This window comes from Lemur catta, chromosome 2 (genome assembly GCF_020740605.2).
Source record: "Lemur catta isolate mLemCat1 chromosome 2, mLemCat1.pri, whole genome shotgun sequence".
Lineage (NCBI taxonomy): Eukaryota > Metazoa > Chordata > Mammalia > Primates > Lemuridae > Lemur > Lemur catta.
This window is the reverse complement of record NC_059129.1, coordinates 46,424,097-46,449,297: the sequence shown is the minus strand read 5'-3', so window position 1 is coordinate 46,449,297 and position 25,201 is coordinate 46,424,097. Positions and strand designations below refer to the sequence as shown.

General features: G+C 52.6%; 1 protein-coding gene across 2 annotated transcripts; it reads left to right on the top strand.

Moving 5' to 3' along the window:
- Positions 1-4,947: 4,947 nt before the first annotated feature.
- Positions 4,948-23,215, top strand: MTCH1 (mitochondrial carrier 1). 2 transcript variants are annotated; one of them, XM_045541864.1, is made up of 12 exons: positions 4,948-5,646; positions 9,411-9,495; positions 12,531-12,637; positions 12,987-13,064; positions 13,446-13,503; positions 13,872-13,923; positions 15,469-15,528; positions 18,045-18,138; positions 20,520-20,567; positions 20,725-20,792; positions 21,076-21,151; positions 22,397-23,215. In XM_045541864.1, the coding sequence occupies exons 1-12, from the start codon at positions 5,326-5,328 to the stop codon at positions 22,466-22,468; spliced, it is 1,119 nt and encodes a 372-aa protein (XP_045397820.1). In that variant the 5' UTR covers positions 4,948-5,325; the 3' UTR covers positions 22,469-23,215. The 2 variants fall into 2 exon arrangements, with proteins under 2 accessions (XP_045397820.1, XP_045397819.1); XM_045541863.1 differs by having other exon boundaries at positions 5,295-5,646; positions 18,045-18,189.
- The last annotated feature ends 1,986 nt before the right edge of the window (positions 23,216-25,201 follow it).

Here is a 25,201-nt window from a genome sequence, read left to right as displayed (position 1 = left end):
GTAGTCCAACAGCCCACAAGGCCCCGCTCCCTGACCTCATTTCAGCCTCTCTCCCCTCGCTTACTTCCTCTTTGCCTCCCACTGCTAAACTCCCACCTAGGGGCTTTGCACTTGTTATTCCTCTCGGTTAGAATGCTCTTCCTCCAGGTATCTGTTGGCTCACCCTCTGGCCTCCTGAAAATCTTTGCTTAAATGTCACCTCTCACAAGGACTTTCCTTACCCCCACACACGCCTGGTCCCCTCTCCTGCTTTATCTTTCTCATTTATCACTTCCTGAGATGCCCATTTATTTATTACATCAGTTGTCTGTCTCTCCACTAGAACGTCAGCTCTGCGAGGGCAGGCATTTCTGTTTTGCTCACTGCTCTGTCCCCAGCATCTACACAAGTTCTTGGCACACGATCAGTACTCAGTAAATACTGGCTGAAGGAATCAAGAGGACATTTTACTTTCTGTCCCTCCAGAGCTCTCACAGGGCAGAAGCTCCCTGACACCCACTGTGGGCCAGGGCTCATTCTGCCTCCGGCTCCTACTGGAACTCCAGGCCCAAGTCTCCCGGACAAGACACAGCTTCCACCTGGTACCCAGCAGGGGCTAGGGCATGGCAAGCCACACTCCCCTTCTTACCCCGTGCCCTTATTAGAAGCAGGAATTACAACCCAGAGAGGGAAAAGAACTTAAAACTTGATATGACTCTTCCTTAGCCCAAGAAAAATGCACCTGAAATGGTGCCTTCCTAAAAAAAAAAAAAAAAAAGGCTTAGTCTCTTCAGTCTTTTTAGTCTCCTTCGTCTCTCTTTGTGCTTCTGTAACTCCCCCAACCAGGAGACACCCACCCCCTCCACAAGGATGTAAGCTAGCCTCCTGGCCACTCCACCCTTACCTCTGAGCGTTCCATGGTTTTCCATCAGGAATAGTGGTTCCCAACCCTCCTACACATTGGAATCATCTAGAGAGCTTTGCTAAAACATTCTAATTCAAGACCCCATCCTCAGAGATTCTTAGTCAATCCTCCAGGCTGAGGGCTGAGCTTTTTTAAAACCCTCCGTGGTGATTCTAATGTTCAGCCCGGATTTTAGGAATCAGAGGTCCAGACAGTGCCCTGGGTGGTGATGGCCCTTGGTGTCCCAAGTCCCACTGAGCACCCAGAGTGAGCATGAGTATCCCAAGATGCCAAATCTGGTTCCTCCCTCTGGGGGAATTATGCGTGTGGGAGGATATTCTTCAGCTCACCCAGAAGTTAACTGTTCACACACACACACACACACACACAAACTGGTTCTCAGAGTTGGCACAGCCTAAACCAAGACTTACACAAACTCAAATGCTGATTAGAACCACACAGGTAATATAACTGGTTGCAGCAGGTGTCTTGCTACGACATGGATATTACGGGTGGGGATTCCACGCCCTTCTTATTAGAGCAGCTTTGACCCTGTTGTGACCTGTTGTTGCCAGGAGACGATGCAGGCCCTGTGGTGCCAGATTTTCTTCTTTGTTCTTCCCAAGAGAAATTAGGAATAATGAATTTTAAATGAAATAACCTATATTTTCACTTAAAAATCCTGATGATGCCAATAGGTTGCTAAGCTCAGTTTTACAGTTCCCAAATTGCCATATCTTACCAGGCCAACCCCACTCGTAGTGGGGTCAGTATTCCATATTATCACTTTAGAGCAGTGTCAGTTCCTTCCCGTCATCCTTAACATTCAAACTAATAGGAAAAGGCTATTCGCTCCGGATCCATACACTGTTTAAGGGCTGCTTCCTCAGCTCTGTCTTTGAAATAAAGGCATCACAGTGATGTGCTGGAGTTGGCTCACACTGGCCTGTGAAAATCAATTGCGCCCATCTCTTCCCAGCTCCACGTTCTGTGACATCACATTAGCAGCCTGAAATCAGCCACAGCAAGAATATTTACACCACATGAATCTACAAGTGTATAAACCAGAACTTTTTTCCCCTAGAGAGCCCGTTGTTAAAGGCTTAGCAGCACACCACTGCTGTAAGGATTCAGACTGCCAAGGAGTGGTAGGGATGCAGGGGAGAAGAGAGTAGTTTCATTTTTCTAGTTACATAAGAATTCACATGAATGTGTGGACATTTTGACAGCTCCTTCTCTGTAATACCCCTAGGTACCCACTAAGAGGACTCAGGGTTGAAATATTTCCCTTAATTAAAGAATAATGTTCATACAATAAGATGCCCAGATTTTAAGAGTACTGTTTGATGAGCTTTTACTATGACATACATCATGTAACTACCACCCCAATCCAGATGAGGAGCGTTTCCGTCCCTCCAGAATGTTCCTCACACCCCTCTCCAGACAATCCTCCACCATAGGCAACCACTGCTCTGATTTCTATCCTGATGATTAATTTTGCCTGTTTTAGACCTTCACATAAATGGAATCACACAGCAGGTGCTCTTTTGTGTCTGGATTATTTCACTCAGAATAATGTTTTTGAGACTCATCCATGTCCTTGCCCATACCAATAGTTCATTCATTTTTATCCCTGAGTAGTCTCCCTTGGAATGAACAGTCCTGATATAATCTTAATCCTGAAACTCACCCCAACTCTAGGCAAGGGCCCATTAAAATTTGATGTTTACTGATTGATGCTGGAGAAGAAAACTTCTTCCCACCTCTTGGGACAGACAGTGGGTCACAAGGGATTTAGGTGGACTTGCCTTTCTCCACCAAGAGAATGATGAAGCAGAGCACAAACTAGGCATTTGATCCTTTTTGTTTTGGGGGCAGTATTGGACTCACTGTGACATACCTAGTCTCCCCAGAGTTTAAAGGCCCCCACTTCCCCTATTTTCTCTCAAAAGTTTCATCCCAAAGCCTGGGGCCTCTTAGTTCCAAAGCTGTTTTCCATGTTTCCCCCACAAGGCTTAGCAATTCTCATGCCACTACACTTCTGGTGACCTGCATGATATACCAGAACTGCTGAGATGATCACAGTTATAATGTACTTTCTTTTAGTACAACACGGATAAGAGGTGTTTTCTGAATTGAGTGGCTCTACCTCAGCATAGTCCCCTGCTCCCTTAACTCAGAATATCCCCTGGGGTAGAACCTGCTGGGGCTGTCACCAGCTAGTAAGAAGCCCCTATTACTGTTTGGACAGAAGTGGTTCCATGCCTACAAGTTAAACAACCTGCCTTGTGCAGAAACGAGTTGGGTTGTACAAATGAAGAACTATCCACAAAGAAGGGAGTGATGGGAGGTAGGGAAAATATTCAAAGCAATCCATGGAGGAAATTCTCAAAGATGAATCTCTCCCCTGGACGTTTTGGCAACTTTTCACCTTTTAGGCAGCATGTATTGAGTGGTGGCTCTGCCACTTTGTCACATCCTTTAACCTTAGGTCTTATTGTGTATCTGCACGAATAGAGGCTCAGAGGTTTTCAGGGCCAGGATTCAGAGCTAGCCACCTTTGACTCCAATTCTCATGTTTCCTTCAGTGGGTAGGCTGTTTCTAGAGAAATGAGCAACCGCAGAGCAACTGCAGTTTTACATTTGCTTCTGCTTGGTACCCCAGGGGTCTAACTCCTTTAAGTGATCTATTTTTCCTTTAATTTCTTTGCTTAGGAAAATTGTTCAATCACTTAGAAACAATTTACTGAACATTACAGCATGTATGTCCCTCTATTTGGTGCTGGGGAAGATAGAAAATAATACAAACCAATACAATGTAGCTGCCTTACATGGAACCACAGTTTGAAAGGGCCAAATATAGCATACACAAAACGTCAGGTGACCATGTAAGACAGAGTACAAGGCTTAAAGGTGAACAGTCAAGTTCAGAAGGAAAAACAGACAGCGGGAGAAAAATGGGGAGGAAAAGCCTAGAGAAGGAAAAGATTTATGTGAGGAAGTTTCAGAAGGAAGGTGAAGTAAACCATCCCCCTCCCCAGCCGCCCCCCCCAAGCTAGAAACCCTTGACCTCTTCTGGGTGAAGAGTTAGAATGGCACTGTGAACTTGACTGAGAAAACTAAATCAGGAACTAAATCAAAAGGAAGTCATTTAAAACGATCCTGGGGGAGGGTGGGAGGTTTGATTAAATTTGTGTTTCATGGAGAAAACAGAGCAAGCTGAAAGGGCTAGAAGATTTTGCAAGTGATTCCACCTGGACAAGCCAGGATTAGGGAGGCTAAAGTGAGGGAAGGAGGAAGGGAGACTGGTATGTTTTGAACGTGGAAAGTGTATAGGGTGTTTGTTGACGGTAGTGGGGAAGCGGGGAGGTAGTTATTTAGGGGGTAAGGCAGGAGGGGATTCAGCAAGGACACTGGGGGAAACCTGAACTAATAGTAAAAGTGATCAGAAGGCAGATGTCTAAAAACATTGCTCACAATGACCTGGCAACAGGGTAAGTACAGCCAAAGGGACCAGGTTTCCTCACTGCTGTGTCCCTCCCTGCAGACTCTAGGATCCGTTCAAACAAAAACTTTTATTGAGAACTCCCACACAAGCAGGGCACTGCTGTAGGTGTTTGCAGGGGTAGGGCACTTTACAAACACGAATAGGGCCCTTGCTGTAGCTCAGAGGGTTGTTGTGAGGATTATACTTGAGCTAACGCGTGTAAACGAAATAGTAACTGCAATTTAAGGGCTAGTTATTATTACTCACTTTCATTAACTGAGGATTAAACATAGGGGCCTAGCGCAGTGCCTGCGTGTGCTCCTGTCGAAGGACTTATGAAAAACTTCACGATCTAGCGAGGGAGATACTCAATTTCCTTACCGCAAAACAAATTTTACAAGCACGGGCTCTAAGAGAGGAGCGCAAAGGCTCAGCGGCGCGGGGGCACCGTCGCCGAGGGGACGTCCGGGGGGAGGGCATTCTTGGCACCGGACACCGCTGGAGGCCCAGCTCGCGCAGAGCTCCTCGCAGGCCTCGGTGACTGGGCTCCGGGCCGCAAAGGGGCGGGCCCAGAACTGCGGAGAAAACTCCCGAAGCCAGGGACGGGGCTTGGGAGCGCCACAGACCATATCGGGGACAGTAGGTTGCCGGCGCCGCCGAACCCCACCCCCGCCGCCCTCTGGAACTCCCGGGGGAGCGCCTGGGACTGCGGCGGCCTCCACAGCTCGTGATCCCCCGGCCCGGGCCACCCGCGACCACCGGCCCCAGGTCCGCAGCCCGGCGTCCCGTCAGACCCGGGCCCCCCGCGCCAGCCACACCCGGCGCTCACCGCCCGCGGCACCCCTCTCCCCGGCTCCCCCGCGCTCTCAAGTGGCGCGCTCCGGCCCCGCCCCTGACGCCCTAGGGGCGTGGCTTCCCCGTCACGTGACGGGGAGTGACCTCGCCGCCCGGCGCCATGGGGGCCTCGGACCCGGAAGTGGCTCCTTGGGCTCGCGGCGGGGCCGCGGGGATGGCGGGAGCCGGAGCTGGCGCCGGAGCTCGCGGCGGAGCGGCAGCGGGAGTCGAGGCCCGGGCTCGCGATCCGCCGCCCGCGCACCGCGCGCACCCGCGCCACCCTCGGCCCGCGGCGCAGCCCTCGGCCCGCAGGATGGACAGCGCGAACGGGGGCTTGGGCTCCGGGGACAACGCCCCGACCACGGAGGCTCTTTTCGTGGCCCTGGGCGCGGGTGTGACGGCGCTCAGCCACCCGCTGCTCTACGTGAAGCTGCTCATCCAGGTGGGGGACTAGGGGCGCCGTAAGGAGATGGGAGGCTGCTATGAAGGTGACAGACTAGGATCTGGAGGAGGATTGGGGCAGAGGAGTCAATGGCGACGGATTTGGGGAGAGGGGCGGGGACAGCGGGTTTCGGGGGCTGGAGGGGGACGAAGGGGTTGGAGCAACAGATTTGGGAGAAGGTGGAAGGAACTCGCGATTTGGGGAGTTTGAGGGGGTGATAGGCTGGGGAGGTGGGTTTGGGAGAAAAAGGAATGGGGGCGATGGACTTGGGATAGGGCCGGGCAGCCGATTTGGGGTGAGGGAAGAAGCAACAGAATTGGGGGAGGGGCGAGAAGTTTTGGTGAATGGGTGGGGGGCCAAGGTCAAGTGTTTAGAAGGTGAGGAACACATATTTGGGGTAGAGGGGAACAGGTGCTCTGAATCTAGCATAGATGGATTTAAAACGTCTTTGGGGGGACAAAAGATAGGCGCCGGAGACAAAAATTTAAGAGGGAAGGAAGGTCATCAGACTTGGGGGCGGAGAGGATGGAGGTATTGGATTTAATGGTGACGGAATTTGGTGGGAGAGTGCTAAAGCAAAACATTTAGCAGAGAAGGGCTATCGGTTTACCGGCGATGGGGGCTCTGGATTTGATGGCGACGACAGATTTGGTGGGAGGAGGGGACGGGGTGACGCATTTGCCGAGAGGGGAACGGATAGGGCCACGCATTGGGGGAGGGGAGCGGCAGTAATGTGTCTGGAGAGGGGAGTGAGGGGGAGGGTTTTAGGGGGAAGAGGATGACGCATTTGGAGGAGAAATGGAAGTCTTAGTTGGGGTCGGGAGGTAGGGACAGGAATCACAGTGCTTGTGTGAGGAGAGGGATGAGAAGGGGCGTGGGAGTATTGGAATTAGGCAGAAGGGGGCGGGGGAGACATAAGGTGGCAGGATAGGTAGGGGCTAGCAGAAATTGAGACGGACGTGGGGATGTCTGTGGAATGGAGGGACGCATAGGCACTTGGGATGTTGGGTGGTGGCCAGCAATGCTGTACAGATGAAGTGTGCTGCTTGAGAGAGAGAGATTGGGCTGGAAGGGGTGTGTGCGTGGAGGTGTGCATTTGGCAGAACTAAGTGGGTGTGACTGAGAAGGGAACGCTTTGGATGGGGGCCTTAAGGCCTGAACTGATACCTTAAGTGTAGGCTAGAGGTTTCCAATTTAGAAGAGTGGGGAGTGGAGGTAAAGACTGAGTTGGAGACTTATCCACAATTTCTAGATTTGAGATGAGGCAAGTGAGTGTCAGATTTTACCGTCCTTATAAATGGACTAAAAGAATAAGAAATACAGTTGAAATCTGGGCTCTGAGGAATGGGGCTAATGGGTTTTTAGGTTTGACCAGGAATATGACAAGGAATGAGCAGATTCAGTCAGAGACGTCAGGGTTCTTGACTAGACCCTGATTGCTACTGAGACTGGACAATGGCTGATGGGAGAAGGTGGAGACCAAGACTGGCCTTTGGTTGTGATTTGAGAGTGACGGCTGCTTTTCTTACAAGATTAGGGTTGTGTTTACAGCAATAGAGCTTGAAGGTTTGGGACAGAAATTGATGCTTTGGAACTGGTGGTACCTGAGACGTGGAGGGTCCTGGAGCTGATGGAGTGAGACTGGGTGAGGGCTGGGATTTGGGGGTGGCAGGTGGAAGGGTTTGTGGAATGGAGGATCCTGGAGCAAGGAAGGGGTGGGCTCAGCGTGAGGGAAATGGGGAAGTGGCTTCATCATTTGGAAGATGGTGGATTTGGTTTATAGGTTTGAAAAGAAAATTGAAATAAGGGTGGTTTGGAAAGGAAATCGGACAATGAGGAAGACCAAAGGGTAGATGGTTGGGTGAGGATGGATGAGCCCAGTTGGGGTGACAGAGGTGGCCTATCAGATTTGAACCCAGCTGGTGCTGAATGTAACATAATTTAGGATGAGATCTTAAATGGGTATAGTCTGAGAATCAGAAACATCTTAGAAAAAGGCAGATTACTGTGAGGGGGTGGGGCGGGAGTACAGTGACAGATTTGGTGGTTGTCTGTATTAAGTGAGTAGGAATGCAGTGCCTTAGATTGGGCAGTGTGGGTGTCAGGTTTGGGAGTTGGAGACTTGAAGATGATGGACTGGCCCTGCCAGTATCTGATAGAAGGCCATGGTGTTAGCTGTGGTTAGGTCTGGGTTAACAGACTGGAGGATGAAATTGGGTGAGCATGACTTGGGAACAAATAATTAAAACTTAAGTGAGAGGAATTGGGCTGAGTTATGGCCAGTGTGCCTTTGATAACCTGAGTAGAGCTTAAGAAAACAGATTCAACAGATTTGGGAGCCATGGGGATGTGGGGTGAAAGGGCAGAGATTTAAGGGGGAATCAGTAGGATTCCCAAATTATAGTGACTATGGCAGCAAAAGAGCAGTAGCTGAGACTTGGAGTGGAAGGTAGAAAGGGAATATTACCTGTATTTAAGAGAACAAAATCAAAAGAAAACTTCACTCAGAGCCTTCAAGTTTTTAACCCAGAAGGGAAAAGGTCTAGAAGCAGAGGGCTGACTGCCTGGGTCAGCCGACTCACCCCTTTCCTCCCTTGGCTCCCCTTGGCCAGAACTTTTTTTAAAAAATCCCCTCATCATAGAGGAGTTTTTAAATTTACAATTAATAATCTGCTATGCCTCTCAGAATCATATCCACAAAACACAAAAAAAGCACTAGAAGCATACTAATCCAGTTTATAAGTAGAGCATGCTAACCTGCCATTTCTACTCCCTCCTACGGCTGCAGGCCCCTTCCTTTTCCACATCCAAAGGAGCTACTTTTCTGGTCCCTGAACCCCGCTGGCCTGCTTAGAGGACATAGGGCTGGGGTCCTGGTCCCCTGCCAAGGGACGGTGGGGCCTTCTCCCTCCCCACCTAGGTGCTGGTCTCCTAGGACTCTCTGCCTCCTGCCCGGGTTAATTGGCAGCTTGGCAGCGGAACAAATGGTCCCACCCCTCAGCAGAGACCCCACCTCCTCACATCGATAGGGATGGCTTGGTCTTTTCCCACTCATGGGTTTAACAAATACCTTAGTTATAACGAGCATCTGGACAGCAAGAACTATAATGGTGTTGCAGAAATCAGGGGGGTCATCTTGTCACAGGGATATAGGATGATTGAGATTAGAACACAGTTGAGGATTTGCTTGAGGAACGACTGTGATTGGAGCTATTGGTGTGCTGAGCCTGGGCCTGGGAGGGATAAATGGGGAGCGGCCTGCGGGAGACTTGGTAAGGAATTTGAGTTTGGGATGGACTTCGGAATGGTTGAACGTAGGGCTGAGCTGTCTGAAGTTTGGGACTGAGATTTGGGTGTGATGTGTTTTGGTATTGCCACATTTGGAATTGAGATTAGAATACAGTTTTTAACCTGGAGGTGAGAATTAACTGAGATTTATGAGAGTGGAGTTTGAAGTACATAGAAATGGTGATGTCTACACTAGACATATCTGGGATTGGAAGGTAAGAATGTTGGGGAATGGGTGTGACTTGGACTGTGGTTGGGGTAGTATCTGTGACTAGACATTTCCGTTCATTGGGAGATTACACATCGCTGATGTGATGGACGCTGGTGAGATCTCTGGTGTGTTTTGAAGGGGAAAACATTAACAGGAACAGACTGAGAATTTCTGGGAGATGAGTTAGAGGCCTGGGAAGGAGGAGGAGCAGTGCAACTGAATCACCAGTAGAATTTTATCTTCGTTTGTCTTTGTTCATCTGAAGGTGGGTCATGAGCCGATGCCCCCCACCCTTGGGACCAATGTGCTGGGGAGGAAGGTCCTCTATCTGCCGAGCTTCTTCACCTACGGTGAGTGTGCTTCCCAGGCAGGAAGGCCCACACTGACAAAAAAGAGGCCCCCAGTGAGGAGCAGGCCCGGCTGGCCCCAGGGAACCTGCCATGCAGCGTGGCACCCAGAGCGGGGGCTGGCAGAGAGGAGGGGATTCAAGAGTGTGGCTGGAGGTGTCAGGGTGTAGGCCGGGAACAGGTGAACAATTCAGCTTTGGTCCAGTTCCTCTGCCTGCAGCTGCCAGCCACCAACCCAGGCAGCAGGAGAGGACAGACAGGTGCCTGAGAGAGGGGCCAGTCCAGGACACTGGTCCCTGTCATCCCTGCTGCCCCAGGTTGTGCCTGGCAGTGGGGGAGGGGTGGTTTCCTTTTGCCTGCTGAGCAATCTGGCGCTGTTACCAGCTGTTCTGCTTTCCCGCTGCTGCTTCAGGAGGCCTGTGGGGCCCTCCTGTGTTCTTTATTTCATCCCACCCCTTGTCCCATGTCCCCTGCATTCCCCAGGCAATGGTGCCACTGGCTCTGGTGCCTCCATCTACTGGCCATGGCACGGTGCGCAGGGGTTGCAGCTCCGCCTCTGTGTGCCCCTGGCCAGCCGCCTTCCCGCTCAGGCCCCACTGCTCTCCTTGTCTGCTCCGCTGCTTCACGCCCAGGCCCCTCACACAAGACCCCGTCTGTCTGCCAGCAAGCCCACCTTGCTGCCTCTACTGCTCATCCCTGGCCCACAGGTGCCGGCTGGCAACGGTCCTTTCATGTCTTCATGTCCACCATTGCTGTCCCTCTTCTCATCCCCACCCTCAGCAGATGGACCGTGATGGAGGCCTTCTTTATTTTTATTTATTTATTTGTTTTTGTTTTTTAGAGACAGGGTCTTGCTCTGTTGCCCAGGCCGGAGTACAGTGGCATCATCGTAGCTCACTGCAGCCTCCAACTCCTGGGCTCAAGCGATCCTCCCGCCTCAGCCTCCCGAGTAGCTGGGACTACAGGTGCGCCCCAGCACGCCCGGCTGGAGGCTTTCTTTAAATGTGCCCTTTTTCTCCATGATCGTAGCCAGCGTTCCATTCCAGGCTAGTCTCCTCGTGTTTCCTGCACCTCTGCTCTTACCTGTTTGGTTAGTGTAGAAGGTTCTCTGAAAACCTTTCTGCTAAATAACTTAGAGCTTGGCCTCTACGTTACCTTTTTCCACTTCACACACTGTTGGCAGAAACAGATGTCAGATTTCTCTTCCAGTTTTGTCCCTGTGTTGTTGAGTGCAGAGTCTAGGGCCAGGGAGAATGTGTCACTTTAAAGCTGTCGGTGTATGGGAGGGGGAAATCACAGAAGTAGGAAGGCACCCCCACTGTTGTACGGTGGAGCCAGTATCCAGAGATGACACTGGCTTTGTGGCAGCCAGGTGGAGGGCTGCCAGCCGCTGTCACCGTGGTTTCTCTGTGTCTGGCTCTGCGTGCTGTGTCAGAGATGTGGGGTTAGAACCCAGATCATCTCTGTTCCTGTCACACAGCTGTTCCCAAAGGGACTCAGGATAGAGAGGCCCTGGCCCCCATCTTACTGCCTCTTGAGAAGATGAGCAGGGTTCTGAGGTGCCCCCAGCCCTATTTTTCAGGCCAGATGTGAGCAGATGTCTGTCAGGCATTTCCGGATACCACCCCTGCTCTCGAGTGTGGCTGTCTGGTACTGTCTGGTCAGTATCTCCCCATGTCATGGGGGAAGCACCACCGCTGTCGTGCCGTTCTCTGCTGTACAGGAAAGGACTCCCCAGAGGTTCTCCGGGCACTGCAGAAAGGCCTGGAATGACGGAGCCCCTGGGCAGCCCTGGGGCCCTTCCGCCCGCAGAGGCGTCTGTAGGCATTTCAGCATACCTTTCTCTGCCCTCGCTTGTTCAGTTCATCTCTATAGCAGGGAGAAGTAAGGGGCCTACTGGTGGGCAAATCAGATAGAAAGAAGGGAAGTGTTTTACTCAAGGTCACAGGCTGAGACTTTATCCTGACAAGCTCCCTGGTCCTGACCAGGATCTCCCCTCCCGAAACAAACCTTCTTCTGCCTGTTCAGTCTGTGAAGTAGGGCACCTTGCCATGTCACCCTGCGTCCCCACCCCTCCTGCACCTCCTCTCGTCCCAGCCCACCCCCGTCTCAGGAAACCACATAGACAGGTAACAGGTGCTTGGCGCGTCGCCGGTGCTGGCTGTGAAGTGCACTGCTGGGCGGGCAGACATGTTGCAGAGGAGCCGAAGGCACACTTGCGTGTTCCTGCCTCTGTGAGGTGCTGGAGAGCTAAAGGCACAGGCTGAAAGGGGAGCATATTGTCTGAGAGAATATTCTACTAGCTTCCAGGTACACAGGTTCATAAAAATACCCCCTGCCTTTTTGAACGTGTTTAAAAAGTTGATGTAAAACCATGAAATATCATCCTTAGAAAGTTAGGCCCAAATGAAAACCACTGACTCATACTGGTAGGGTCTAGCTCCCCTGGCCGTTTTAAGGTTTTTCTATAGAATTGTTCATTGGTGCTTCTTTTTTAGTTACTTCTCCACAGACTTGTTTTTCCTTTGACTAATAAATGCCAGGAGGTGCCAGCTGGTGTCCTGGGTGGGGACTGCCCTGGCTGTGGGCGTGTTCAGGGGACGTTCTTGAGCGTGTCTTCTGGGAGCCCTTCCTTTTCCTTTGAATCCTCCCTCAGGTTGCAGACTTCATTGCCTGTGGGCGCTTGAGCGTGCGCGTGCGCGCGCTCTCTCTCTCTTTCCTTTTTTTCTTTTCCCCAAGAAAAAGGTCATTTATAAGCAAAGCTGAGTTTTCCAAGTAGAGTTTTTAAAGCTAAAAAATAGAAAATCCATGAACCTGTTTGTCAAAAATATGTTTTGAAGGTTTTACAAAAAGAAACGGGCTAGAAGACATTTGGGGATTGGGGCCTGACTGCTGCCAAGTCCTGGATGGTGTTCCCTCCCAGGCCTGTAGTTGGCAGTTACTTGAAGGACAAGCTGCACCTGGTCTGGGTGTGTGTGTGACCCAGGAGTGGGTGCCACTGGGCTGGACATGACTCTGCCACTTATGTTTTCTTGTAGCCAAGTACATTGTGCAAGTGGATGGTAAGATAGGGCTGTTCCGAGGCCTGAGCCCCCGGCTGATGTCCAACGCTCTCTCCACTGTGACCCGGGGGAGTATGAAGAAGGTAAGCCCGAGACAAAGCCAGGAGCAGTTGCCTGATATTCCCCCACGCTCCTGGCCACCCCCAGAGGCCGCACATGTGCCCTGTTCCTGCCTCCCCTTTCCTGGGGTGGTGGAACTCCACTCTGGCGCCATGGGAGGGCTCCCGCCCCACAGTCCTCCCTCTTTCCCACAGCTATGACACCAGACAGTGGCTTTCTTTTCCACCAAATTCTGGGCCTGGGGGTTACCTGAAGCAGGCCCAGCTAGTGGATACTGCAGGGAAAATATTAGGAGCTGGTTCCTGCCTTCAGTGTCCCTTAAGAGTTGTAGTAAGAGGCGTACCTGTACTTTGCTTTGGCTTTTTGTTTCAGGTTTTCCCTCCAGATGAGATTGAGCAGGTTTCCAACAAGGATGATATGAAGACTTCTCTGAAGAAAGTAGTGAAGGAGGTGGGTATGTAGGGCTGGAGTGGGGGAGGTGTGGGAACGGTCCGATTAGTTCTCATCCCTGAGTTGGGCAGGTCATTGAACAGTAACAGAGTTGGGTCCTCGTGCGTGCATGGATGGGGTGACACTTGGAAAGAGCCCCAACCTGGGCACTGCAGGAGTCCCAGAAAGCCTTCTCAGCAGCCACTGGGCCTAGCCTGGGACCTGGCAGCGCTTCTGGGTGGAGGGCATTAGGGCTGGGCAACAAGTGGAGCCATCCTTGTTGGAGCGACCCCACGTGAGGGCTGTGGGATCTCTGTTTCCCCCATGAGAACTTGTCACTCCCTGCAAGTGCCAATTCCAGGGACAGGCCCGACAGAATCTCCGCCCTCTGCTCTCTTCCAGACGTCCTACGAGATGATGATGCAGTGCGTGTCCCGCATGCTGGCGCATCCCCTGCATGGTAAGTCGCCCCATGGGAGACTGCATTTAAGCCCCAAGTCCAGTGTGGGTGGGGTGTGGGGCCACCCCTTGTGGATTGTTGATAGGCAGGGGCAGAACGACTGGGAGGTGGCAGTGGGGTGGGGGGTATTCCACTGGAACCCCACTGAGGAGAGATTGGCCATGGGTCTTTTCCAAAGGGAACTGGGACTTAGAGAAGATGGAACGCTGTGGTCATGGGTGTGGCAGGGAATCCCAGAGGCCCTCTTCCTCTCCTGTGCTGTGGCAGGCCACGTTGTTCAGTGGCCACTCTGCACTGGGCACCCTGTAGTTGAGGTGTTATGGGCTTTGGCCACCACGTCACCTGTGTGTGTTTTCTTTTTTCTCCAGTTATCTCAATGCGATGCATGGTCCAATTTGTGGGACGGGAGGCCAAGTACAGGTGAGTAATTCTTTCTGGACTGGCAGCAGGGGCCCTCTTACCGTTCAGGGTCTGCCAGGCAGGCCAGCCTGGGCTCAGTGGTGGTACCTTCTCTGCCCTAGTTCTCTGTGAGAGCCCAGCCTGCTCCTGGCTTCTGAGGAATGTGGTAGTGGCTTCCGTAGTCTGTGTCCAGGGACATTTCCTCTTTTCCGTCTGTCGTCCGGGGCTGCCCTAGCTGGGCCTAGATGCATTGCAGAGCGTGAGTGGGATTGGAGTCTGCTTGGATTATGAGTTCTGGCACCAGGGCTGATTCTGCCACTTAGGACTCCCTGAGGATCCCTGCCTGAACCCCCAGGGTTATGCCCTAATGATTTCTCCAGCTGTCCTAGAGCCTGGCTCATAGCTCTTTTCATCCCTTCATCCTCTGAGCACAAGCTGTCCGCCCTGTGGGCTTACAGTTTATCCCTCTAATTGTACACCAGGCATTCACCTACATCTTCTGTGCGTGGCCCTGAGTGGGTGCTGGGGACATATGTTTGACACAGCCCCTTCCCAGGGCACTTACGCCTTCCCTGCCCCTCTGAGGCCCAGCGTAGGACGGGAGGCGGGTCCTAGAGGCATGTGGCAGGAGAACACACCCGGGTCATCCTTCCTCTCTAAGATTCTCATTTCCTGGGGTCAGCTGTTTTCTGCAGCTGTGCTGTGGGGCCTCCGCCCGGGAAGTTTGGCTGCCACGGTGCTGGTGCCGCATTTTGGGTTCACTAATGGGAAATTGGCGCATTCACCCAGTCTGAAGTGTGAGGTTGGAGATGGGACCAGGAGAGAATAGTCTGGCTGAGAAACCCAGTCGGCCCAGCCACTGTTCTGAGAATGGTCGTGGGGCTTGCAGGGCAGGGGCGCCCCAGGACCAGGGCTAGCCAGGGCTTTGGCGTCCACCGTCTTTGTGCATAGCCTCCATTCGGGCCAGCTGAGGTTACTAGCCACTGGTCACAGAGGTTGAGATTGCACCTCCTTGGCCTTTCATACCTTAGACACCAAGCCTGTCCTCTGATATCTAACAGGTGCAGTGGCCAGGGCACTAGACCCCAGGCTCCCTGGGGCCAGGTACCTTTTCCCAGGCTGGTTCCGGGGCCCCGTGCTGCAGGGTCCCGTGTTCCTTCTGTGCCCTCTGGGAAGGTGACTCTCTCTACTCACCGCCCCCGCCTGCTCTTGGTCTTGGGTGGCCACACAGGCTCTTCTGCCAGAAGGTTGTTTAACCAGAGATAAGCAGAGGCCAGGAGCCTAGGGCACACTGTCACCGCAGTGGCGGCCCACGCTAGGAGGTTTGTTCCTAAATTCCAGATCCCACAGAAGAGCAGCAGAACACTGCTAGGTCTCCTGCCCCTGCGGGTGGCTGCGTTTCGCCAGTCCGTGAACTGTGTAAACTCCTCCTTACCCCAGACAGGAGCTCTCTGTGCTTTTCTGCTTGGCTTCTTCTGGGTAACAGTCCTCCCCATCCTGGCCAGGGCTGGTCGGCTCTGCTTGGTGACTGGGTGACCTTGTGTCCCTGTCTTGCCTTCTTCACAGTGGCGTGCTGAGCTCCATTGGGAAGATTTTCAAAGAGGAGGGGCTGCTGGGATTCTTCGTGTACGTGAGTTTATACACCCCATAACAGGCCACGGGGCATGGCTGCACTAACCAGTGTGTCCTCAACCTCTCAGGCCACAGCTGCTGACCTCAGACCAGCCACAGGGCTCTGCCTCACCTGAGTAGCTGCAGTCAGCTCCACAGAGCTCCGTAGCCTGACTGAGCTACAGATCATCGCGACCAAAGCTGCCCAGCCCTTTTCAGGTCATGGCTCCCATAAAAATGGAACGGTTCATGCAGCACACTGGAGATGGACTGACCAGCCCCCACCAGGCCCCATCCCTCCGCCCTGGCGCTGGGGCAGGGCATGGGGCTGGTCTTCATGAGCTGGGGCACTGCACAGCCCTTGGCGTCACTGCTAGAAAATGACCGAAAATCTGTGTCTTGGACTGCAGGTTGAGTTCTGGCAGCTCACAGGCCGATTCCAGCCAATGGATTCTGTTTGACATAGCATTTTTGACAAATTAGCTGTTAACATTTAACATTTAAGATATTTCACACAAAAATCCATATTTCTGGCTTCTCTTGAAAAGTCAGAAAATCTGGCCCTGCGGGGCTGGTGTTTCTGTAGAGCAGCCACTGGCTGGGCCCAGGGGCTGCTCCTTTGGCTGGGCACACAGTCTCCTGAGGGCCACAGACCCTGCACTCTTTGTTGTCCCACATCTAGCTTCCTTCACCTACAAAGAGAGCTCATGCTGAAGAGACTGGTTTAGAAAGAATAAACCTCAGAGGGAAAGAACCCAGAAGCCAGGCTTGATAAGTGTGGGTTTTTGGTGGTTTTTTTTTTAAAAGGATCTCACCCTGTCACCCAGGTTGCAGTGCAGTGGTGTCATCGTAGCTCACTACAACTCCTGGGCTCAAGCGATCCTCCTGCCTCACCCTCCCAAATAGCTGGGACTATAGGTGTGTGCCACCACACCCGGCTAAGTTTTTAAATTTTTTTTTTTTTTTTTTTGTAGAAACAAGGACTTGCTGTGTTGCCCAGGCTGGTCTTGAACTCCTGGCCTCAAGCAATCCTCCTGCCTCAGTTTCTCTAAGTGCTAGGAATACAGGTGTGAGCCACTGCACCTGGTCAATTGTGTGTGGTTTTTGTTTTGCCTTTTTAAGGTCTGGACAGTGACATACGTGCTGTTTTGTACATAATATACTAGATATTGAGTCCCATATTAACAAGTCTTTATATTGTAGTTTTCTGGTTTGCCAGATGTTTTTATTTATGAGCCCTTGTTAAACCAGGAGACTACTATGTGAAGGTGTGTGTGTGTATGTGTATATATGGTTCTCGACAGGAGTTGATCTTGTTCCCCAGGGAAGATTGGCAATGCCTGGAGACATCTTGTGGTTGTCACAACTGGCATCTAGTGGGTAGAGGCCAGGAATGTTGCTAAACATCCTAGACAAGAACACAACAAAGAATTATTCAGCCCCAAATGTCGACATGGCCAAGATTGAGAAACTCTGATTTACATACATACATACATATGCATATATACATGTATACATATGTAAATACATATGAATAAATATTTGCCCATGTACCTGGGACATCAGATCTTGAAACACTACATGTCACCGCTTTTGGCATTTTTCACACTGTGTAGTTCTGTTCTGGTGTGTGAATAGGATTTCCACACAGCAGATGCTTACCCTTTGGGTTCTCTTTCCCTGCGTGATCCTGGCCCAGGTGATACACATACGTGTTATAGTGCTCAGAAAGCACCAAAGGGTGTGGTGAGTGGTCAGTCTGAGCACAGGTGGAGGCAGCAGGATTGGAAATTGCATTCACAGAGGTTCATTTTATTAATATTCCTCATAGATGTGTTGTATACACCCTTTTGAACCTTTCAAACATTTTATAATAAGATTTTTAAAAATTCAAGAATAATAATTCTGCTTCCCCTCCTAAGAGGCAGCCATTTTCCTCCTGGAGAGCCTCTCAAGGTACTGTGTAGCTAAATAAGCAAACACATTTGAAAAAACACAAGTAGCACATGGGACTTGGCTTTTTGTCCTCAGCACTGTGTCTCAGGGAACCTTCCTTACCAGCTTAGAAGAGCTGTTAAAAATTAGCCCTCCTTGCAAACGCTTGCATAGAATGTCTTCAGTGGAACATTCCAGGGGTGAAGAGAACAGATGCATTGAGCAATGTATTTTGTGAAAGTTGGTTAGGTAAAGAGGCCAGGAGAAAATTACCAACGTGTAGGCACTCTTTCATAACCTGTAACTGAACATCGCAGATTTGGCAATATTCGTGTCTTGACGCCTGGCTTCTGTGGTTTGAAAACTGCTTGCGAGACCATTAACTAATTCGTGGCAAACATATAGCACCTCCCCATGGGAAAAGGAACACTACTTCCCCAGTGTGCATAACCTCTGCAGGCCCCCGCCTGAGGCTGTGCCGCTGGATGTGCTGAGATTTTGAGCTTGGAACATCCCTGCCTGCTCCCTGGGTGTGGAGCCCCCAGGAGCGGTCCCCCCTCCGTCCCCTGCTCATATTTGCTCACCTTGTCTTTTAGCGGCTTAATCCCTCACCTCCTGGGCGATGTGGTATTCTTGTGGGGCTGTAACCTGCTGGCCCACTTCATCAATGCCTACCTGGTGGATGACAGCGTGAGTGACACCCCAGGGGGGCTGGGAAACGACCAGAATCCAGGTTCCCAGGTTGGTTGGAACAAGGACTTGTCCTTCTTTCCGTGTACTGCTGATGCCCAGGGTCTGGGGCAGATTGGAGGATTCTGGGATTCTGAGCACCAGGGCCTGAGGGCAAGAGAGGACCTCTGGTTGTCCCTGGAGTCAGCTTTGTCTGAGGGCAGAGTGGCCTCAAGAGATGAGATTGGTACCCAGACCTAGGAGGAATTTATGGAATGCTTGTCCTTGGACAGCTTTAGAAACAGACCCCAGCTTGTCCGAGAGGCTACTCTGAGGCAGTGACCCAACTAGGGCTCAGGAAATCAGAAGATAGACCAACCAATAATGACAATCCTTTGGCCTTTGCGTCACGTCTTATGCTTTTCAAAACCCTTTTGTGAACATTATGACCTTTGATCCTGACGGCGCCCTATGATCCTGACGGCGCCCTAGTTGTGTAAGGAACAGGACAGGTGTAATGTCCTATATATAGAAATTGAGACCCAGAGACTAAATGGGCTCTCTAGAGTCCCTCGGCTGGAGGCAACAGGGCTGGAACTAGGTCTTTCCCTGGCCAGGATGAGAGTGCTTCCCGCCTTGAAGCACCTTGAGTGTTTTCACGTAGGCCAGGAAGTGTACAATCCGGGCTCACCCTGCCGTTTTCTTTTCTTTTTTTTTTTTTTTTTTTGAGACAAGTCTCACTCTGTTGCCCAGGCTAGAGTGCTGTGGCGTCAGCCTAGCTCACAGCAACCTCAAACTCCTGGGCTGAAGCGATCCTCCTGCCTCAGCCTCCCAAGTAGCTGAGACTACAGGCATGCGCCACCATGCCTGGCTAGTTTTTTCTATATATATTTTTAGTTCTTCAACTAATTTCTTTCTATTTCTTAGTAGAGATAGGGTCTCCGCTCTTGCTCAGGCTGGTCTCGAACTCCTGACCTCGAGTGATCCTCCCACCTCGGCCTCCCAGAGTGCCAGGATTACAGGCGGAGCCACCGCGCCCGGCCTACCCTGCTGTTTTGTTAGCTGTGGTCTGTACAGCCTGGTGTGCACAGAGCTCTCAGTGGGTCGGGTCAGGCACAGGAAGGCTTGGTCCTTCTACAAGGTGCTTGTTGAAGAAAGGTGTCTGGGTACCTGATAGGTTGGCTGGTTCTGCCTGAACCAAGGTGAGAGTCAGGGAGCAGCGTTCCCTGGGCTGGGGATTCCTGGTAGACACTTTAGCAGCGCTGACTGCTAAGCCGGGAGGATAAGTGAGGGGCCCGGGCCAGGAGTGGGGGTCACAGTCCACGTGTGTCTGTGTCTAGGCCCCAGGCTGGCGACTCCAGGGCAGGGGTGTGTCTGGGCACATGTCTGTGTGGTGAGGAATGCTCTGCTCCAGGTGAGCACCTCTGCCCCCAGGGAGACCAGCCATTTGGCTTGGGTAGGTGAGTCTTAACTAGCTTTTCCACGTAAGCAATTAAAGTGGCTCCATGGGGAGCCATCCCGTTTGCAGTCACAGTGGTACATACCTGCAGCTCTGTCCCTTCTCAGGGGCCTGGGCTGGGTGAGCTGCTGTGGTCACGTGCAGAGCAAGGCTGGGACAGCTGGGCCGTCGGGGGCGGGGAGGGGGGCAGGGAGCGCGCCGCCGGCTGGTGTCTCCAGTCTAGGTGAGCGGCTGTACTCGTGTGGGCAGCACCAGCACCGGCGGCCGGTGCCTCACTGGAAGCATTTTTCCCGTGCTTTTCTGTGTGTGGCTCACAGGCTGAGCGAGGCTGCCAGGCCTGCCGGGGCTACCCAGCAGACAGCTGAGCACATCAGCCTTGGGCTCCAGGGCGTCCACCCGGCGGGATGGCCACGCCACAGGAAGCTGAGGGACGGTAGTCACCTTTCCCCACTAGGGGCTGTTTCCTAGGCAAAGTAGAATTTCAAGAGTTGGGGTGCGAAGGGGGCAAAACGTAACGAGGTGGGGGTAGCAGTAAGCCCGAGTTCCCCTCGCCATGAGCCGTAGGCCAGGACTCTGGGGGATCAGGGCGGGTGTCTTCCATGCGGGACACCCTGTCCGTGCCCTGACTACAGCCGAGCCCTGACGGGGATCAGGCAGCCCCAGCTAGGGGTTGCGCCGGCCAGCAGTGGCTGAGGCCGCTGACTGCCCCCTTCACGGGCCTCCCTTCAGTCAGTGACCCCCTTCTGCCTCCTGGGTCTTCTCTCGGCTCCGACTGTGAGGCCGTGGAAGCAGCTGGTGGCTCTGAAACGGAGGGCGTGTGTGCGGTGTGTGTGTGAGGAGAGGGGCCGAGCGTGGAGGGTGTGGCGGGTGAGCTGGGGGCTGCGGGTCTGAAATCGTGTCTGCGGTGCCTGAGGCAAACTGCTCTTCCTTTCTGTCCCCTCAGTTCAGCCAGGCCCTGGCCATCCGGAGCTACACCAAGTTCGTGATGGGGGTGAGTGGAGCCCGCTGTCCTTCCCGTTGCTCTGTGGACCTAGGTGGGGCCCGGGAGGCCAGCCCTGGTGGTGGCTGGTAATCGGGGGTCAGTGCAGGGTGTCCCTGCTCCCTGGGCCCGGTGGGGTCCCTGACACTCAGGTCTCTCTGGGTTCCAGATTGCAGTGAGCATGCTGACCTACCCCTTCCTGCTGGTCGGCGATCTCATGGCTGTGAACAACTGTGGGTAGGTGTGCCCCCATCTGCTGGGCACCCCACTAAGGCTGCTGGAGGGACCCACTGAGCCCTTCCAGCTCTCTGCCCCGTCCCACCTGGTCTGTGTGTGGGCTTGGCCCGCCAGGTACCCTGACTTCCTCTGGGAGTCGCTGACCCCCTTTGGGGTGAATCTGTGGTTTTGGGATGTAGGTGGGTGGCAGCTTCAAGCCATTGCTCCTTGAGGGCTCCTTTCCCCGGCTGACCTTTCTCCCCACGTTGTCGGGTCCAACATGTATCACTCTCCTTCTGGGCAGGCTGCAGGCCGGGCTGCCCCCTTACTCCCCAGTGTTCAAATCCTGGATTCACTGCTGGAAGTACCTGAGTATGCAGGTAAGCAAGCTTTGGTGGGAGGAGGCTTTTCCTGTTGTTCACCACATCTGTCAGGTGAAATGGTTTTGTGGACTCTACACTGGGTGAAAAGATATTGGGTTTCATGGAATCTAATGTTGTGAGTGGGATAGATAAAATATAGACTCTTGGCATAAGGCATTTAAATTAAAATTTCAGGGCCGGTGCCATGCTCATGCCTGTAATCCTGCCACTTTGGGAGGCCAAGGCAGGAGGATCGCTTGAGGCCAGGAATTTAAGGTTGCTGTGATGACACCACTGCACTCTAACCCAGGCAGCAGAGCAAGATCCTGTCTCAAAAAAAAAAAAAAGATATATATATATATATATATATATATATATATATATAATTACATTTTTTTCTCACCTTATTTCAGAAAGGATTTGAAGTGGCTAAATCTGGATTTATTTAAAAATTATACATCAACAAGATCTCCTTTTCTTCTTGAGTCTTAGAAACTCTTAGGATAAGGATAAGGGAGCTCTGGCCCATGTGGTAGGTGGTACAGCCCAAGAATTTCTTAGCCTTCAAGTAACATGGGCCACAGTGCGAGGTCTCAGGCCAGTTCTGCTGAATTCTGGGTTGTTAGGGGAGCTGGGTGTGGGAGGCCAACCTCTCTCTCCTATAGGATGTCCCCGGGCCCAGCAGAGCCTGCCAGTGGAGCTGGGCCACATGGGGCCCTGGTAGCAGTGCCAGCCTTGGGTTCTCGTGTTCTGCCGAAGCCACCTCTTGCTGGCTGGAGCTCTTGGGCCCAGTGGTCAGGGATCCCAGGGCAGAACCTTGCCTTGCCTCATAGTAAAATGAGGCAGTGGTCTGGGGAGGAGCCAGCGTGCTGCCTGGCCTCAAGGTTGAGAAGAGATGGGCGGGAGGGAAGCAGGGAGGAAGAGACAGACACAGTTCTTCCCAGCAAGCCTGGTCAGTCTGTGCATCACGTCCTCCCTGTGGGTGTTGGGACAGTCCCAGGCCACTTGGCTCTGAAACCAGAGAGCAATGAGTCTCCTCTTTGGGGGTTTCCTACTGAGTAGCCCCACAGACGCTGGACACCCCGAGGCCTGAAATGAACTGCTCCCTCCTGCTTCAGTACAGCAGACTCTGGCCTTGCCTTCCACCCCCAACCCTGGTCTTTGAGCCTCTGACCCCTTCTTTGCCTTACACTGGCCTTTCTCTTGAGGGGCTGAGGAAGCGTGGCCTCCCCTTTCACTGCCCTACTGTTCCTTCCAATCCAGGGCCAGCTCTTCCGAGGCTCCAGCTTGCTTTTCCGCCGAGTGTCATCAGGATCGTGCTTTGCCCTGGAGTAACCTGAACCATCTAAAAAAAAAAACATGCCGTGTCAACCTGGCCTCCGTGGATGAGGCCTGATCTCTTGGGCCACCTGTAAGGCTACACCAACCCAGCAACACCTGGATGTGCTCCAGCACAGCTGGGCTTCAGTTCCCATATTTGCCGTGTATCTGTCCAGATGTGGGGTTGGGCTGGGGTGGGGCTGCGCCCGGTGGATCGAGTCAGCTGTCAGACCTGGGGAAGGTGGGGTAGGGTGGGGAACTGGGGCAGAATCCCCTTGCTCCCAGATTTGCGGAGTCTGCCTTGTGCAGGGGCGAGAGAATGGCTCGTGAAGGCCCAGGTTGGATGGGGAAAGGCTGATGGGTCAGATCCCACCCCCCACCCCTTGAGGCAGCCCCGCTCCCATCCCGCAGCTCGGCTGGGAGCACCGCTCTCCCGCTTTGTAAATAGGACACGATCCCCCTTCGCCATAGGCCTGTGTGAGGAGGCTAACGCTAGGTTCCCCCTTGGTTTTTCTCAACACTACGTTTCTGATACGAAGACAGCACCTTCTGAACGGGAGATCATGTGACTACTCAGAACGTGCCCCTCATCTCATGCTTCCGTGTTTCATGGTGACACGTCATGTGCAGGACCGGTTGCCTGTGCAGCTGTGAACACCCAGAGGTTAGGCAAATCAGTGTTTCTAGTCCTGCCCCATTTAAAAGTTCATGGTAAGATTCGACCCTGTCTCCCTCAAATAAATGTCTTGGTGGTGATTTGGAGTTTTGTGGGGAGTCTCTTATTTTTGTGAGCTTAAAAAACTATCTATCTGCAGGGTCTTTCTCAGCCCTTCCTGTGGGTGTGAGAAGGGGCTTAAGCGACAGGCCTCAGGGCTGCCCAGCCTGGGTACAGCGGGGCCAGGGCTTGGTGTAGGTCAGTCTTGAGGGGAGACCCTGGACAATGAGGCTGGGGTGCCAGTTCACAGGGCAACAACCAGCGCACACAGACCTGTCACCAGGGAGACAGGCCTTTCAGAAAGTGTTCCACCCAAACCCCTGTCGTCTCAGCTCCATTTGAGGGTGGCATATCTTTAAATTTTGCAAGAGTCATTTGGTGTGGTAGCCATATGGTTACAGCAGACCTCATTTCTGCCCAACACTGGGGTCTGTAAACGGACAAAACTTACAGATGTTTTGAGGTATAGCTGGGTTCCCCCAAGTGTTTCTCTGCCTGCTCTAGGGGTCCTGGCTGTGCGGGTGGGGGTCTGTTGGCTTTGGTCACACTTTCCCCACAGGTGTGGGGTGGGTCACTCTCCCAGAGGGAAGGCCCCCGAAATGCTTGAGCACAGCTGGTTTTTCCCAGTGGCCTAGTCACAGCTGACTCCAGGGCAGTTTTATGTTACATGTCCTTGTTTTCCGGGATGCACAAGCACGCCTGTGTGGGTGCCAGCGTGCATTGGTTGAGGCTGCTACGGTCTCATAACTTGCAGCCCATGTGTGCCTTCCTAGGGCGGCAGCTCAGACGGTAAAGGTGGCGGGAAGGAGCGCACATGGCAGGCGGGCCAAGACCCTGGAGAAGCAAGGCCTTGGGCGCCCAGGCCCGTCACAGGGGTCCGCCTCGTGGCCCGTCACCTTTCTCCAGCCCCGCATGCTGTCCCACGGCACTGGCCGCTGTTCTGGGGTAACTTTTCTTCCTTTTGCTCCACCTTCATCCTGTTTGTGCATTGACTACTTCCTGTGGCCCCAGACGTAGGCACTTGATCTCTGCAGCCTGAGTGGAGCTGGCCCTGCAGATCCCCCCCCTCCAGACAGCCGCATCCTCCCACACATCGGAGAAGCTGCCCAGTTGCCTTGGGGAGGGCCAGTGCTGTCCCCAAGTAATTTCCTGGGACTTCTGAATCTGGGGTTCTCAACTTCATTTCCCAGGGTATCTTCCACACCAGAAATGGCATGAAATTCTCTTGATACGCTCCCAATTTTTGGTTGAATGAAGTGCAGGTTTTTCATCTAATAAAAAAGCAAATTTTCAGTTCATTATTTAAATCCTTGTATTATATGTGTTAAATGCTCCTTGTTAAGTGGACCCTCCCGTCTTTGAGGGCTGAGTCTCTGTCTGCCCTCCCGGCGCTGGACATGATCCCTGTCCTGGAAACTAGAGTGCTGGGTCCGCATCTGAGGGGATTGGGTGGGGTTGGGCAGGAGGGGAGATGGGAGCAGGAGTGTCCCCGTGGGGAGCCAGTCACCCTCCTCCCCTCCGAGGAAACCTCACTCTCACGGGCCTCTGGAACCCCCCTGTGAATACTCCAGGTATGTACTCAAGAGAATTGAAAACTTACGTTCACACAAAAACTGGTACGTGAATGTTTATGGTAGCATTATAGTAGCTCAAAAGTAGAAACCACCCAAATGTCCAGTGATCAATGGACAAATAAACATGTTCCATAGGGTGGAATGTTACTTTGCAATAAAAAGGAATAAAGTTCAGAGCCAGCTACAGCAGGGATGAACCCTGAAAATATGGCAAGTGGAAGAAGCACTTGTAACAGACCATGTGTACAATTCGTCAGGAATCTATATGGAGCCTCTAATACTGGCCCTTTGGGAGGCTGAGGTGGGAGGATAGCTTGAGCCCAGAAGTTCAACACCAGCCTGGGCAACATAGTGAGACCCTGTCTCTACAATAAGGAAAAATTAGCCGGGTGTGGTGGCATAGGCCTGTAGTCCCAGCCTCTTGGGAGGCTGAAGTGGGAGGATCGGTGGAGCCCAGGA

Bases quoted from the DNA above. Each gene is read 5' to 3' on its own strand.
- MTCH1 (XM_045541863.1), top strand. From the start codon at position 5,326: ATGGGGGCCTCGGACCCGGAAGTGGCTCCTTGGGCTCGCGGCGGGGCC. The intron at 5,647-9,410 runs GTGGGGGACTAG...GTTCATCTGAAG, and splicing joins ACGTGAAGCTGCTCATCCAG to GTGGGTCATGAGCCGATGCC. The intron at 9,496-12,530 runs GTGAGTGTGCTT...GTTTTCTTGTAG, and splicing joins GCCGAGCTTCTTCACCTACG to CCAAGTACATTGTGCAAGTG.